Source organism: Ahaetulla prasina, chromosome 4 (assembly GCF_028640845.1).
Source record: "Ahaetulla prasina isolate Xishuangbanna chromosome 4, ASM2864084v1, whole genome shotgun sequence".
Lineage (NCBI taxonomy): Eukaryota > Metazoa > Chordata > Lepidosauria > Squamata > Colubridae > Ahaetulla > Ahaetulla prasina.
In genome coordinates, this window is record NC_080542.1 from 46,432,431 (window position 1) to 46,450,020 (window position 17,590).

General features: G+C 37.1%; 1 protein-coding gene across 14 annotated transcripts in view; it reads right to left on the minus strand.

Moving 5' to 3' along the window:
* The window catches only part of LOC131197420 (microtubule-associated protein tau-like), an 86,766-nt gene that overhangs the window by 24,955 nt on the left and 44,221 nt on the right, over positions 1 to 17,590 (minus strand). For 6 of the 14 annotated variants that reach the window (XM_058181462.1, XM_058181464.1, XM_058181461.1 and 3 more), the window contains 4 exons: positions 16,538 to 16,729; positions 15,116 to 15,248; positions 13,554 to 13,607; positions 1,437 to 1,702 (listed from right to left, as the gene is read on the minus strand). In XM_058181462.1, the coding sequence (XP_058037445.1) occupies positions 1,437 to 1,702; positions 13,554 to 13,607; positions 15,116 to 15,248; positions 16,538 to 16,729 (645 nt within the window). The remainder of the gene's footprint in view (positions 1 to 1,436; positions 1,703 to 13,553; positions 13,608 to 15,115; positions 15,249 to 16,537; positions 16,730 to 17,590) is intronic. The other 8 variants (XM_058181469.1, XM_058181467.1, XM_058181471.1 and 5 more) reach the window with 3 other exon arrangements.

Genomic DNA, 17,590 nt, shown 5'->3' on the forward strand with positions numbered 1-17,590 from the left:
GTTGATATGCTTGTAAATCAATAGGTACTATGTACCCATTAAGAATGAAGCACTAAAATTGTCTATGTTTAATAAAAATCCAGGGAGCAGCAGCAACTGAACATGACGATTGAAAACACCACCAGAGGCACCAAAACAGCAGCCTATCCTATCAGCCTATGAATGAAGTTATTCATATTTAATGTAGTGCCCTCCATTCATTAAAAATGCTGGTATTTGCAATTCTGTTCAGTAAAATAGTTAAAGAAACTTAGACAGTAATTACTAACTCCCACAGACTAACATTAAGAACAACAACAAAAAACATCATTAAATAGGGAATTCTGCTACCCTTAAATTCTAAACAATTTGTTGTCTTGTCTTGATTGCCTAATTTTTTAAAAATAGGGTTTTTTTAAAAAAAAAAACACCACAGCATTCACTTTTAACATAATGGTATGATAATGAACATCTCAAGTGAGGTATTAATGAGCCTGATTATTAGAATCAGGGGGAAAAAAAGGTTTTGCTGTTCCTGCTAGCAACACCATCAAAATGTAACACTAGATCCTGACAGCGATTCAGAGGGCCGGACTATAACACACCTGAAATCAAGTACTAGTTGTCCTTCTTAATATTCTAGCAATAAAATGATCTTCCTATATAAAAACCACTCTTTTATCAGATTTCTTTACTAGAACACACTGTGGCCAAATGAGCAGTCTTTCCCATTCAAGATCCTCAGCCAAAACAGTCAGATAGAGATTGAATAATTGAATTACTTCAGTATAACCTTGAGAGGAGAAGGATCTTCATATGTGATGTATATAGAGCTATGGTGTTACTGCTGTGGATTAATGCTTCCACACATAGCTTTAAAGGCCTGCTTTCTAATCAGAATAACTTATGTTCCATTCACTTTACTACCTTGTACATACTCAGATCCCACGTATTTTCTAATTCGGAAGGAACACTTAGCATATTTAATTGTAATGAACACATGTCATTTCAGTAATGTCAATATTACCTCAGTGGTGAGTTTCTACTGGTTCACCCTGGTTCGGGAGAACCGGTAGTGGCTGCAGCAGGAGGCTCCGCCCACCCGCCCAGACGTCATCACGGATGCTCTGTGCATGCACAGAAGGTTCTGCACCTGTGCAGAAGCGCCACGCACAAATGAAGCAAGCACACACGTGTGCTTAGAGTTCTGAACCAGTAGTGAAGGTAACTGAAAACCACTACTGTATTACCTAATCAATCATCTCACATATAAAGGGGTTACACCATCACCAATTTTGAGTGTTTGCATTCTGCCAGGTGAAGGTAGCTCATAAAGCTGAGATAGTCTTGCAGGCAGGGAATGCAATGCTGGAATGGCAAAGAGAGAAAGCTACCCCCTCTACTACAGTTGGCCTGTATATCTGTTTCCACAGAAATATAAACCATGTTAGATTTACCTTTCCACCTCCAGGCTGATGCTTTAAGTTGTCAGTCGAACCAATTTTGGACTTGATATTCTTCAGGTCTGGCATGGGGACCGGAGCTGTCTGCAGGCGGCTCTTGGCAGAAGAAGGGGATTTTGGTGGTGTACGAACCACTGCAACCTTCTTGGGCTCCCTGTTTGGTGGAGTTGGCAAGGATGGTGTGCGAGAACGACTGCCAGGGGTTCCTGGAGATCCAGGACTGCTGTACCCACTTCTCTCTCCAGACTTGGTTGGTTCACCTACAGTTTGAGATTGAATCGGTTTTAGTTGCTAATTCTAAATTTTATTTCCTACTATTCAATAAACATGAAATATCCACATAACAGCAAGAAGATAATGCTGTATTGTTCTATTAAACTATTCTGCACCCATAAACATTGTCATTGCAGAATGTAGTCCACATCCAAAACAAACGATATTTTGAGTGATAATTTCATTATGCCTTTGTGTCATTGCAAATGCACAACTCTGTTATAGTTGCATTGTAATTAACAAAACTGTGTGGTCTTCCATGCTCTCCGAAATTGGTTGATTTCTTGCAGATGTTTTATTACCAAATTAGATAACATCATCACTGCTAGTTGATCGTCATGCATTTTCAGTAAATGTGGAATATGTGAAATTAAACTACATTCAAATATTTCCAATATGGAAGTAATAATGATACAAATTAGATATTAAGTGTCTTTTTCAATGCTTGCAAAGTCCAAATGACAAAATAAAATGTAGATGTCCCAATCTTCTGGAGTAAGTTTCTCCCAAGTTCCAATTGGCTCTAATTTAGTAATCTTCAATTTACGGTGAAGAGGGCCAACTGGGAGGACTCTCTGAGGGTTTTCTATGGATTGTCGCTTTTTCAACTTGCTAACTGAAGGAATCAGCATTTCTTTAGTTTATATGGCTCTCCTGGATGAGGGAAAGCCGTAGAATCATCCCACAAGATTCTCCACACAGCAACAGTCTGCAAGTAGCTTCAGGAGCTGTGCTTCCGAGTGAGCTGGTGAGCTATTCAGCTGGTGGGAGGGGGCTGCAATATTGTTGAAAAAAGCAGCCATTTTGAAAGTTATATTTCAAACAGACAATAACCTGTGTCTTTCATTTCTTAATCATTTTTAGGGATTATTATTTTTATTGAGTTAAAAGAGGCTCTCTTCAGCCACAGCTTGTTAACTCCTTTTTGAAGATCTGTTCCATTTTGGGGACTTTTTTATTGTTAAACAATAAGAAAGAGGGTTGCTGATAGCAAGCTAAAATAAGGAAGCATGAAGTATCTTTGTTTTAACTTTGATGGAGAAACGTAAGAGTAGGAAGTTGTCGTTTTATTTTAATATTTTTAAGTAAATTATAACTTGGTTTCCTTTGTTGTGGGTGGCTAAAACTTCCCAATATTCATGAACTCTGGCCAGCAATTCTTAAGCGATTTACAAAAAGTTTACTCTTTGACCACAAGAGGGAACAAGGATTTGAGCAAATTATTAGACATTGTTTGAAAAATTCTTAAATAAAACTCTTCACTTTATAGATCAGTTATGTTCTAAGGATGTTATAAAAACTACTTAAAACTACTTTGCTGACAATGCAAAGGACCCAACTACAAATGTGGAATATACTGTAAATCTGACCCCAATCTTTATTATGATGCTGGTTAAATATAAACCTTCCAGCACAATTGAAAGAAAAGTTCCAAGAAAATCTGCAACTTTCAAAAGGATGAGTTTGGGACTTTTTCTTCATAGATAGCTTGAGAATTTATTGAGGAAAAAGATAAGTATAAAAAGATAATGACTTGACTGACAATCCAGAGAATAAAAATATTTTATTATTTTATGAAGATATGCTAGAAGGAGCAACTTAAATTTAATTAACTAATTGGAGTTAGGATGGATTTTTACCCGTCTGATATATATAATTGAAACAAAATTTTAAAGAATCCAAAATATTAAAATGAATTTTGCTAATATAATAATAATAACAGAGTTGGAAGGGACCTTAGAGGTCTTCTAGTCCAACCCCCTGCCCAGTCAGGAAACCCTACACCATTTCAGACAAATGGTTATCCAACATTTTCTTAAAAATTTCCAGTGTTGGAGCATTCACAACTTCTGCAGACAAGTTGTTCCATTAGTTAGTTGTTCTAACTGTCAGGAAATTGCTCCTTAGTTCTGAGTTGTTTCTCTCCGTGATTAGTTTCCACCCATTGCTTCTTGTTCTCCCCTCAGGTGCTTTGGGGAATAGTTTGACTCCCTCTTCTTTGTGGCAACTCCTGAGATATTGGAACACTGCTATCATGTCTCCCCTAGTCCTTCTTTTCATTAAACTAGACATATCCAGTTCCTGCAACCGTTCTTCATATGTTTTAGCCTCCAGTCCTCTAATCATCTTTGTTGCTCTTCTCTGCACTCTTTCTAGAGTCTCAACATCTTTTTTATATTGTGGTGACATAAACAATGATAGTCTATAAAGATTAATATGTACAAATAGAAATATAATATTTTCTACAGAAAATAAAACAAAACAGAGATGGTTAAGTTGATTCCTTTATTCAAAGAAAATAATATATCTAATTTTGTTTTTATTTGGAAACCGTTTCTGAATTTTGTGCTTGTAATGGAAAGATAAAACTTTAACTTTTGTTTTGCTGATTAGATATGTTTGTTGTTACAGAAATGGCTAGCACTGTCAGTTTTGGAAGGCAATTTTCTTTTTTGCTTCTTAACTGCCACATATTTTAGCTGGGGAAGTTGGGAGGGGATTGTTGGAGCGTTGAAAGTTAGTCATAACAACATTCCGCATTCAAGCACATCCTGCGTCTGATGAAGACTGTCTGAAGATTGTATCCGATTGAGTATGAAGAATTGATTGGACAATATGATGAACTTGTGGGTGTGGGGCAGGGCTGTGAACTGTCAACTGGGTGTGGAAAACCTGGAAGCTTTCAGTTCGGGTTTTCCCAGCTGTGCCAACATGACATCTCTAATAAATTGGAACTCTGAGGAACCTCATGCCTCAGAGCCTTTATTTCGTTGGGGGTGTTCCTTGGAACCCTGACAAGCACATATATTGTATAAAAGTAAAAAGTTGAAGTTGTAATGTTATTTATCTTCTACTGTGCTAAAGAGTCAGAAGTAAACACCCTTTTTTCCTTTATCTCCTTCTACCCTACACTTTTCCCCTCCCCTAGTTTCCATTATTTTTATTTTCCTTTGTATTTTATATTCTGTTAAACTAATAATAAATTTGAGCCCAAATGATTTAGTCAACTTCCAGAAGATTGTTATGTTGGTGGTGTTCCAACAAGCCTTTGGAGATTAACATTTGCATTTTACCTGCTGTTTAGCAGTAACATAGCCTAATTCTACATTATTTGTAACAAACAATATCATGTTATTATATTTTATGACATAGATTACTTGCAGATTATCAACTATGAATGTAAAGAAACAGTAGAAAATAAATGAATAAACTTAATTGTTAATTGCATCCCATTGTTTATCTATTTGGAAGATAAAGTGGAACCAGATTATTAGTACAGCAAATATTGTCTTTATAAATATCCAGAAAATCCTACATTTCAATGATTCAGTATTGCATTCTCTGATATTCATGCTATTCCTATTGTTGTAAATTATACTATATTGTGAAATAGTATTGAAGAAACACAGTTTTTTTTTAATTTGACTTGCAACAGGCCCATCATGCTGCTTTCACCTGACTTGTTCAATAATGTGGATTTGGAAGTTTTAGTTATGATGGATTGTGTTAACTGGGTTAGTCCTGTGTGTAATAGTAGCCAAAAATCACATTTGCTCAGTTCTACTGAGCCAAACATTTAACATTTAAACATATAATGCTTAACAAAAAAATGAAGAAAATGGAGAGATGTATGTATGTGTTGTGTATGTGTTTTATTACGGAAGACAAATCATTTTTTCCCTTCACTGGCTCAAGAAAACTCTCTTAAATTAGAAAAAAAAATTTTTGGTGGACTTCCGGTTTGGCATTGCAGTGATACAATCAAGGATAGTGGGGCTCTGCGAATCCTGGCTGAACCTTCAAGGGTAACAAAGAAAGGAGGGATCCCTTGTTGATCGCGGGAGAGTGGTGGCTCTCCTACTGGATCTAAGGCATGCTCCTGACCAACAAAGAAGTGAGACGGCCATTACGGTCAGACTGAAGGTTGGGCAACCGAAGAACCAGCATTAATGAAACTGGGTTAGAATATTTTTAACTTCTACATTAGAGACTTATCTCCAAATAAAAGAGTTTCTTTTTTGAAGATTCTCCAAAGCGTAGAGAAAGCAGCGAGTTAACACAGAGAGATAGATTACAGACCCAAAAAAGAAACACAACTTTAGAGAGACTATTACATTTAAAATTTTAAAATATAGAAAGACCAGACTGGAATTTATAGTACTGTGAAAAATGACTTAAATTGTTAGAAAGGGGGAAAAAAGCTTTACTTTTTGTAAAGTAAGGTAAATAATCTTGGATTATTGTTTTCCTTTCTTTAATAATCTTTTTTGGGTCTTTAATTTATTTAATATTAGATATTAAAATGACAAGTGTTCCAAACTTAACTAAAATTGGAAAGAAAGCATCCTCTACACCAACGTTGTTGGAAATGGAGAAGGCAGCATATTTTTTAAGATTTCAGAATATAGAAGACAAAGAAAACTTCCAAAAGTGATGATAGAGTTATTGACAAGAGTTCTAAAGATAGGAAATCAAGAGATGGATGCAGAGATAGATGAAATATTCGGAGTAAATATGAGCTACGCAAGAAGACACAAATTTTCAAGGAAGATACATGTGAAATTTGTTAAAAAATCAACAAGAAATGAAATACTTAAAAAGGCAAGACATGAACCATTGCAATACAGAGGGAAAGAAACAGTGGTCCTGAAACAGGTTCCTAAAAGAGTAAGAGACATGCAGAACAATTTTAATTTTTGATTGCAAAGCTGATTAAAAGAAACGTAAACTTTAGATGGCTGGTACTTGAGGGAATACTAGTTAATTGGGATGACAAAAGATACAGACTGGATTTGTTAGACAAAGCAATAGAATTTTATGACAACTACCTTAGCACAAATGAGGGACATGACATGAGAGGAGAAATGGAACACAAGGGACAAGAGGATCCAATAAGAGAAGAAAGCTGTATATAGCAAGAAGAAAGTAAAGCTGAGAAAATAGAACAAGCAGAACGAGAAGGACCAAGATCAAAAGACCAAAGAGAAATAAGAACATCTAGGAGAATAAGACCTATATATAAGTGAAGGAGATGGAAAGGGAAATTGAGATGTTGTCAATTAATATAAATGGACTGAACTCCCCTATGAAAAGGAAAGAAATCTATACACAATTACAAAAATTAAAATTTAATTTGTCTTCAAGAAACCCATATAAAACAACAACACAGTAAACTATTGGAATGTTCTAAAATTGGGAAACTATATTTTTCATTAGCACAACAAAAGAAAAGAGGGGTAGCTCTATACATTAAGGAAACAACAAATTCTAAACAAATCTGTAAAAATGAAGAAGGAACAATTTTGATGGTGGAGGTAGTGATAAATCAAAAAAAGATCACTCCTGATAGCAATATATGTGCCAAATAACAAACAAGAAGAATTTTATAAAAATTACATAAGAAGATAATTGAAATGGAATATAAGAATATTTGTGCAGTAGGAGATTTTAATGTTATTATGATATAAAATTTAACTATAGAAGTAGCAAACCAGGGAAAAAAGCAAGGAAGATTCTCCCTAGGATCTTCTTTAAAATGGCAGAAGAAACATGCATATAGGTTATATGGAGAGAAATAAACCAAGGGAAAAACCAATACACATTTTATTCCAATAGGCACAAATCATGGTGTAGAATTGACATGATATGGATGTCGCCGGAATTAAGAACAAATGTGCAAAAGATAAGAGCTAGAAACTAATATATTGGCCAGTGGTGGGGTTCTACCAGTTCACACCGATTCAGGCAAACTGGTAACGGCAGCAACTCTGACCACCCTCCAAACGTCATCATGGATGCAGAAGCACGGCGAGCGAGTGAAGCAAGTCCATGCACATGCACGCTCACAGTTCCAAACCAGTATTGAAGGTAAGTGAAAACCACTTGGGCCAACCACAACCCAATAAAAGTTAGATGGAAGGGGCACAGGAAAAGGTCAAGATGGACACCGAACAAATCTATAATAAAAGAAAAGGAATTCATACAAGTAACAGTAAAAGAAATGGATTTTTTTCTTTATCAATAAAAAAGAAGCTACTTCATTGCAAAACGTACGGGATACAGCTAAAGCATATATTAGGTAACTAGCAATAACTTCCATAGCAAGAAAAAAATAAGAAGAAAAGACAATGTCAAAAGACATTAGAAGAACACAAAAAACTTGAATTAGAATTACAAAAAGAGCCACAAAAGGAAAATTTAAAAAATCAAATGGAAATAATAAAATGTAAGTTGAATTTAATGGAAAAAGGAGAAATGGCACAACAAATTAAGAGAGCAAAACAAAACCTTTTTTGAAAATGCCAATGCACCAAGAAGATGGCTAGCATATAAGCTGAAAAAGGAGAAAGAGAAGAAACTGATAAACAAACTACAAGATGAGAAGGGAACCCTACAATATCAAAATGAGAGAAAAAGAAAACAATTCAGGAGTTTTATGGAAAATTATATGATCAAGAAAAAAATTTGGAGGAAAAGATAAAGCAATACTGGGAACAAGCTAAATTACCAAAAGTGCCTGAAAATAGGAAAGTGATGTTGAATGAAAGAATAATGATGATGGAACTAACAGAGGTGATTAAAAGACAAAAAAATAATAAATCACCAGAACTAGATGGACTACCTGCAGAGCTTTATAAATATTTACAAGATAAATTAATCCTATTAATGTTAGAGGTCTACAATGAAGAATTGTTAGAAGCTAAGATACCAAATACTTGGATAGAAGCAAATATTACATTAATTCCAAAAGAAGATTCAGATTTGACAAAGATAAAGAATTACAGGCATATATCATTATTAAATGCAGACTATAAAATCTTTACATCAATTTTAGCAGAAAGATTAAAAAGATTTTTGAACAAATTTATCCACCCAGACCAAAATGGATTCTTACCTAAAAGATAAATTAAAAATAATGTAAAATTCATTTTAGATACATTGGAATACTATGAAGTACACTCTGAAAAACATTGATCAAAATGTTGATCTTTTTAAACATTCAGAAAGCATTTGACATGTATATTGGCAATTTATGCTACAGCAATTAGAGTGTATGGACTCTGGTGAAGTTTATAAATATGATTGAGACAATTTATTCCAAACAAACAGCAAAAGTGGTTGTGAATGGGGACTCAATATCCAACATAAAAAAAGGCACAGACAAGGATGTCCATTATCCTCATTAGTATTTATATTAACGTTGGAAGTGCTGAATAGAAATATTAGACAAGATTTGGAAATAAAAGATAATTAGTTAGTTTATTATCAACAAAATTAAATGCCCTCTTCAGTGTACATTATAATTATAAAAATAAAATACAAACACACATCCTTCAAACATTCTATACAATTGGATTGAAAATCCCTATATTGCATTAATATTGCACTATACCGGGGTCTGCAACCTTAAACACTCAAAGAGCCATTTGGACCCGTTTCTCACGGAAAAGAAAACACTGGGAGCCAAAAACCTGGATGGGCATGCCCAACTCAACATCACTCCCACCCAGTCACAAGACCCATCCCACGCACACCTACCCGGGTTTTGTGGCTTCGGGTGTTTTCTGTTGGAAATGGGTCTCTCTCTCTTTCTCTCTCTCTCTCCCTTCTGTTTTTCGCTTTTCCCTCTCCCTCTCCCTCTCCCTTCCTCCCTTTCTCTTTCTTTTTCTTTTTTTCTTTCTCTCTCCCCTTCTCTCAATTTTTTCCTTTTCCCTCTCTCAATCCTCTCTCCCTCTCTCTCCCCCTTCTCTCATTTGTTTCTCTTTTTCTTCTTTCATGCGCTCCGTCATTTTCTCATTTCTCTTTTTCTCCCCTTTTCTCTCCCTCATTTTTTTTCTCTTTCTCTCCCTTTCATTTGTTTTTCTCTTTTTCCTCTCCCTCCCTCTCTCCCTTTCTTTCTTTCTCTCCCTCTTTTCCCTTTCTTTCCCTCCAGCTCTCTCTCATTTCACTCTCCCTCTCCTTCTCTCACCTTTCATTTGTTTCTCTCTTTTTTCTCTTTCTCATTCTCTCCCTCCATCATTTTCTCATTTCTCTTTTTTTCCTCCCCTTTTCTTTCTCTCATGTCTCTCTTGTCTTCCCCCCTCTCTTTCCCTCCCCCCCCGTGTGTATGCTCCCTCTTGAACCATTTCCAAAAACAAGCAAGGTGCTGCAAGAGTAGCGGGCAGTACATGGAGTGGGCATTGGGTCTTCCCTCCACCCCATGCCAAAGGAAAGCCAGCCGGGCTTCTCCTTTTTCCTACCCTTCCCCCTTCCCCCTGCTCCCTTCAAACCATTCAGTTCTACTTCATGACAGAGAAGTGTGCACTGGAAACGCATGTTGGGGTGACCTCAGAGCATGTCTTCTGACCCTCCAGCGCTCGCCCGCAACTCTCTGCGCTCCTCCAGGCTTGGCTTGCTTGGGGGGAGAGAACCCCTGATGCTTCTGCTGCTCCTGTCCACATCCCCAGCCATTTCTGCCTGGGAAAGGTACAGGCAACAGAAAGCACGCAAAAACATAGCTCGCGCTGGGGTGAAGGAGCTGAGAAGGCACCGGAAACAGAAAACGGCATGTTTCAAAGGCGGCAGCTCACATCTGGAAGTGCTGAACACCATCCCACTGTGAGAGCTGGGCCACGCCTCTCTGCCGTCCAACTCACCAATGGGGCCATTTCTGCTGGGCCATCTCCCACTAGGCCAGTGGTTCTCAACCTTTATAGTGCTGTGACCCCTTTAATACAATTCCTCACGATGCAACGACCCCTTTAATACAATTCCCTATGATGTGGCGACCCCAACTGTAAAATTATTTTCGTTTTGAATTTATCGCTCCTAAAGCCGTATTGGCTAGCGATCTGAGCTGCTTGTGATTGTCTTGAGGACGGAGGCATTGAAGTGGAGACTCCTCCCCTATTAAGTTTATTGCGCCGGAAGCCAGATTAGGCTAGCGATTGGGAGTGATTGCAGCTGGCTTGAAAGGGAGACATCAGAGCAAAGATTTCTCTCTTTTTTAATTCATCGCGCCTGAAGCCGAATTCGGCTAGCGATTTGAAGAGCCTGCAGCTGGCTTGTGGAGTCAACCATTGGAGCACGATTCTTCGACTCGCAAGTATACTTCCCATATTTCCGATGGTCTTAGGCGACCCCTGGCAAATCGTCATTCGACCCCCCAATGGGGTCGCGACCCACAGGTTGAGAACCGCTGCGCTAGGCTGTTGTGCTCAGTGCTTGGCGGGGGAGGGCAGCCGCCTCTTCTTTCTCTTAGCCCCACCAACAAGAGAGGAGGAAGGCCAGGCTTGAGGGATTGCCCCCACCTCGCAAGATCCACCCCACCATTCTCTCCCAGCTGTCTTTGCTTGCAGCAACAGCAAATGTACCACAATGAAGGCGGAATGCTGTTGCTGTGCAAAGGCAAATGCATAGGATCTTCACTCCAAAACTAACATTCTGGCCATGCCACCACCACGACAGGACAAGTGCTCTTTCATCTCTCTACTACAACAGGGCATCAGGGAGCCGCAGCAGAGACCCAAAGAGCCGCATGCAGCTCTGGAGCCACAGGTTGCCAACCCCTGCACTATACAGTAGAATTCAATATAGTTACTACTCTGGGATAGAAGCTCTTTTTCAGCCTATTTGTCCTTGTTTTTATTCGGTCAGATGGTGATAGTTCAAAAAAGGGGGCCCCAGGACGAGATGGATCTTTAAGATTGTTTTGAACTTTCATAAGGCAGCAGGAGATATAAAACTCTTCCAAAGAGGGGAGAGGGCAACCAATGATCCTCTGGGCAATGATATATGTTATGGAAATATGGGATGGTATGGAAATAAAAAGAGAAAAATACAAATTACAAGCATTTGCAGGTGACCTGTTGTTTATTTTAGAAGAGTCATTGGAAACTGACCCCAAGCTAATGGAAAAAATAGAAGAATATGGAGAAATTGCAGGACTGAAAAGAAATTGCAGGACCAAAATATTAGTTATAAATCTTACAAACTGAAAAATGAACTGATAAAGAAGATAGATCGGCAGGTAGTGAAGAAATTCAAATTGGGAATTCATTTAACAGCAAGATGTGCAACAATTAAAGAAGATAATTATGGTATACGAGGTTAATGTAAGAAATTAAATTGGATTTGGAGAATTGGAAAAACCTGCAACTGTCAATGATAGGAAGAATAGCAACCACAAAAATGAATATTCTGCCGAAGTTACTATTTCTATTCCAAACAATTCCTATAAAACTAGAGAAAAATATTTTGATGAATGAAATAAAATAATTTTGAAATGTGTTTGGCAAGGAAAAAAAGCAAGAATAAGATTGAAAACATTGCAAGAATCCAAAAACAATGGGGGATTTGGGTTGCCAGATTGGGAGCTTTATTTCCAGGCCTCTACACTAACTTGGGTGAAGGAATGGATAAATCTTAGACCCAGAAGATTATTATTGCTGGAGGGGCATGATCTTCATTTGGGATGGCATGCCTTTCTGTGGTATGAAAAGAATAAAATACATAGATATTTTCAAAGACATTATGTAAGAAATGCTCTATTCTTGGTATGGGAAAAGGTTAAAGCAAAAAATTATATGAAAGTACCAGTCTGGCTTTCTACAATGGAAGCACTGATATACCCAAATGTTGTGAATTTGGAAAAACTGTAACATATAAAGGCATTTTGAATGAAGAAGGGGAACTTAAAACTAAACAAGAACTACAAGAACAAGGTGTGGACCTAGCATGGTGGCCACATCTGCAAATACAATTGCAATATGAGAAGGATGCAAAGACATATGGTTTCTATAAAGAGCCAACAATACTAAATCGAATATTATTAGCAATGGATGAAAAATTAATAAAGAAAATATATAGCTGTTTACTAAGCCTTAAAATGGAAGATGAACAAGTGAAAGAAACAATGATAACATGGGCAATTTTTTTTTTGGATATACTATACAATTAGATAAATGGCAAAAACTTTGGGATAGAAATTATAAATTGATAGGAAAACCTGCATAAAATTTTTATAAATGGCATCTGCCACCAACAAGGCTAACAAAGATGTTTAAAAACATGTCTGTTAAATGTTGGAAATGTAACCAGATACCAGGTTCTTACTGTCATATGTGGTGGACATGTCCAAAGGCAAAAATATTTTGAACAAAAATACATACATGATTAGAGAAAACGATAAAGCAATATACAGATTTAAAGCCAGAAATATTTTTGTTAGGTATACTACCAGAAAAATATGACAAGGGGAATATATATTTAATATTGCATGTCTGCAGCTTATTATACAAAGGACACATACTGACATCAACTTAGTTTATGAAAACTGAAACTGAAAAAATGTAAGACAGATGAAGCCAGGGCACCTAATGGCCTGTCTCTTTCTATGTGCACCCATCCACACACTCAGATGAACATCCAACAGTATGCGCCCTTCCCGTCATCTGCATTGGCCTGCTAAGTCTGATGACCCTGGGGCTCCTTCTGTACTTCTTTTCAGGAGTGATGATAATATTCACAATTTTAATTGTAGGGAAATGCCAGCTGAACTAGCATTCACCAACAATGTTATATCAGTCAATTTAATTTATATATTTAAACAATATTATTATATTGCCCAAATGTCTATGCTTCTACAAAATATATTTTACGCTGTCTTCACATTGATGCCTCTTGTCTTTCCAACTGAAAAGTTGAACACAATGTTTTCACTCCATAATAATGTCTCACATACCACCTGGAATATTAGTATCCATATTCAGAATCAACAGAACTTTTAGATCAATGCCTGAAAAGTACCTTAGGATTCTTTAGGAATAAAGAAGGAACTAAAAAAATATATATTTTTACCTCTCTCAGTTTTTGCTGCTGTGCTAGGGGGCCTTCTCTGCTCCTTCTTAGCAACTGAAAGAACAAAAATATTCCTTCACTGAACCATGACTTTTAGTGTCTTTTCAGATCTTAGTGATACATTAGAATAACTACTACAAATTAGTGGTGTCATTCTCGGCACTGAAATAAATAAAAATAATAAAGTGATTGCCAAACGTTATAGAAGTCACTAAGATCTGTAGATTGCATTATATTGAGAGAAATCTTATGATTACTTAGCTTCATTATCTATTAGAGCTATGTAGCATTTCACTTTCAAGGGCAAAGTGAGGCATTGGTGCACATAAGGGCACTAACGTAGCACCTGTCCTCATCTCCTTAAAGCAGCTACATCTTTTCTCAGGATTGCTCTCAGGAATCATTTTGACAAATTTATTCTGATTGTGGAAATAAAAGGATACATACACTTCTATAGCGATATCTCCTAGCATTACTGATCATGCAACTATTTGTCTTTTCCTTCTTAATTGGGAAAACAGAAATCTGCTATAAATAGACCTTAACATTTAGTGTCTGAGACAGCAAAACGTAAGTTTCGTTTAGAAACATCTTTCTTATCATGGTAAATGTATAAAGATTACTTGAAACCATTGTCATTAAAGGTTTCCATGTGACAATTTGACCCCTCCTTGATTAGATATCTTATAAAAACCTATGGAAAGCTTTTCCCAACAATATCATCTGTATTTACTGTTTGAGCGTGGTTTCTTTCCTTGCTGCTAGGCTCTAAGCAAGGGTTAATTTCTACACTTCACCATTTGGTAGATTGGTTGGAAAGAGTATAGATCAGCTCTGATTGTTCCTGCAATGAGTGCCATCAGGTTGAGTGCAGGATGTAAGAAACCTCTGAGTGTTGGGTGAGGGGAATGACACAGGCCATGAGGAAGTCCCTTATAATATTGATTCAACTGTGGTACCTTTAACCCTTTCCAGGATAACCTATTTTTGAAGGTCTTTCCAACAGCATATTCTCAGTTACATGAATTGCTAAGGGTGTCCTGAAGAATGTATATTTTCCCGAGAAACCACCATAAAATTAATATTATTTATTTACATTTAAAAAGGGACGCGGTGGCTCAGTGGCTAAGACACTGAGCTTGTCAATTGAAAGGTCAGCAGTTCAGTGGTTAGAATCCCTAGTGCCCTGTAATGGGGTGAGCTCCCATTACTTGTCCCAGCTTCTGCCAACCTAGCAGTTCGAAAGCACATAAAAAATGCAAGTAGAAAAATAGGGGCCACCTTTGGTGGGAAGGTAACAGCGTTCCGTGCACCTTTGGCATTTAATCATGCCGGCCACATGACCACGGAGACGTCTTTGGACAGCGCTGGCTCTTCGGCTTTGAAACAGAGATGAGCATCGCCCCCTAGAGCCGGGAACGACTAGCACATATGTGTAAGGGGAACCTTTACCTTTACCTTACATATAAAAATGATTCCAATAAGCCAAAGAGTCTTTTTTTTTTTTTTTTTGCTTTTTCCTCTATGTGTAACAAAATGAACACATAAATTTCTTCTCTTACTGAGGCTCGGTGGTGTTTTAGGAACAGTGGGAGTTTTGGAAGGGATTCGAGATGCACTGGCTGGGCTCTTCTGATTCTGTGCCACAGCAGAGCGTGGAGTTGCTATCTTCGATGCACTTTTCATATCTGGACCCTAAAGATACATTAAGAAAGGGAAGGGTTACTAAACTGCTAATGAACTTTAAAAAAAAAAGAACAAAAAAATTGCTAAAATGCCTCCTATCTTTATATGGTTTTCAATCCAAGTCTCCTAAATAAATAAAATTTCACTTAAGTCTAATGTTGTAGGTACTACATTTGCATTTTATGCTTTTTGAGTACAAAATATTTTCTTCTTTAATTAAGAATAATCACTAATCATTCTTATAGTGAATCAAATATACCTAAACCAAATCAACTTGATAAGGTCTAATATGCTGCACTATAACCATTCAGGGACTAATTCTCTACATTAATTCCATGGGCTTTTTTTTTCCTCCTCAACACTGAAATTTGAAACCTAGAAACAGATATCAGTGTGACCATTGGCTCTCCATAGTTGAGGGTGACATTATTTTCTCTACTTTTGAAAAAACCTGAGCAACATTAAATCAAATTTGGGCAAAGCCAGAGAAGCCAGTTACAAAAAGATATACCGTATATACTCGAGTATAAGCCGAGTTTTTCAGCACATTTTTTGTGCTGAAAAACGTCCCCTCGGCTTATACTCGGGTCTATACGGCTTATACTCGAGTTTTGTTTTTTTTTAAGCCCCTCGGCTTATACTCGAGTATATACGGCTTATACTCGAGTTTGTTTTTTTTCTTTTTTTCACATTTTACCGGACTGAAGCCCTGCCGGTGCAGTGAGAGGGCGGGGCGGGGGAGCCGCCAGCCTTCTCAGCTGAGGGAGGGAGGGTTTCCCCAACCGGTAGGTGCCTCATTTCCCACCCTCGGCTTATACTCGAGTCCCCAGTTTACCCCAGTTTTTGGGGTAAAATTGGGGACCTCGGCTTATACTCGGATCGGCTTATATTCGAGTATATACGGTATCAGCCTTTTTTCATTCTCCATCCTTATTGTGAAGTTTGGCAACTGCAAATTTGCTTCAACAGCAAATTCCCACTGAAGATCAGTGTCCTTGGCTGCAAATGAATTTAAGGAATTTTTTAACTATGTCAAGAAAGTATTTCTAAATTCAGTTACGAAGAGTCAGTGGTCAATGCTAGCCTAGTCACTTAAATGGAAGAGAGTTTGCATTAGCAAGAGACTACTAAACGAGTAACCATAATGTGAGATAATCTAGTGAAAAATAATCTCCAGCCAACAGCCAACTAAATAACACTGAACACAAATGTATATAAACCAAGCGGCCAAATTCAAATAGGAATGAAATGATGCTCCCTCCCTTCTCCCCTGCTTTTCTTTTTAAGTAATTCCTTACCTTGTTGTTTTTTCCTTTTATTCCTGTACTGGTTGATCGGGATGCGATAGAAGAGATGCATTTAGGGGTAGATGATGAGGACTTGGAAGGATTGGAGGGTTTTTTCAAGGGAATAGAACTAATAGAGGAGTTGCGTTTGGGGGTAATGGAAGATCTACCTTGTGGGATTTTGACAGAGGAAGGTATAGATGTCTTTAAAACAAATAAAATTAAACCAAGGGTTAGCATGGAAAAGAGGGAAAAAAGCAATAAACTTAAAAAAAAAGTTGGTTAAAGTAAAATAAGAATGACTGCTAAATTAACCATGCTGGAATCCAACTAAAAGTTAAATGAAACTATTATTTTCCCCTGACTGCAAAAACATAACAAAGACACATCCCAGCCCTTTACCCATATTTAAGAAACATCTCACTTTTACAATGAGTATCTCAGGATCTGCAAATGTTTATCAAATGACAGCAGAGAAATTTTCAGATGTCCTATTAATCATCTCCATGCTGTTAATTATCATTATAAGGTTGCACATTTATAAGCGAAATGTATTTCTATCCATTCAGCAACAAAACCAATAAGCAGCCGAAGGTTTTTTTATATTTATTAATATGGCCCATATAATGTGTCTGAATGGTTTTCCTTTTGTACCTATGCTAATTTCAGAAATTTTTTTGAGAGGAAACCATTGCAATATTATTGCTGAAATTATACATTCAGGGTTTCCTATTATGGCTGGGTTCATTCTAGTAATCACATGATCAGCAAATGTTTGATAGTTAAGAGGAAAACTAATTTTAATAGGAACATTTTAGAACTACAAAAGTTAAAAGAACAGGAAGCCTAAGTAGTTCAGCTGATACAAGACTCTTCCAGTTATGGTTCTTGCCAGAGCTATTATGCATGTCTATAACACCTGTCCTCCTTTTGAGTACTATATAAACAAATTCTTTTATTCCCAATTGTACTATGGTTAAGAAAACTACTGTACTTTGCAAACTTCAATCACAAGACAAGTCATGAAATCAGTTGTATAGCATAAAAATGCTGTACAATATCCTT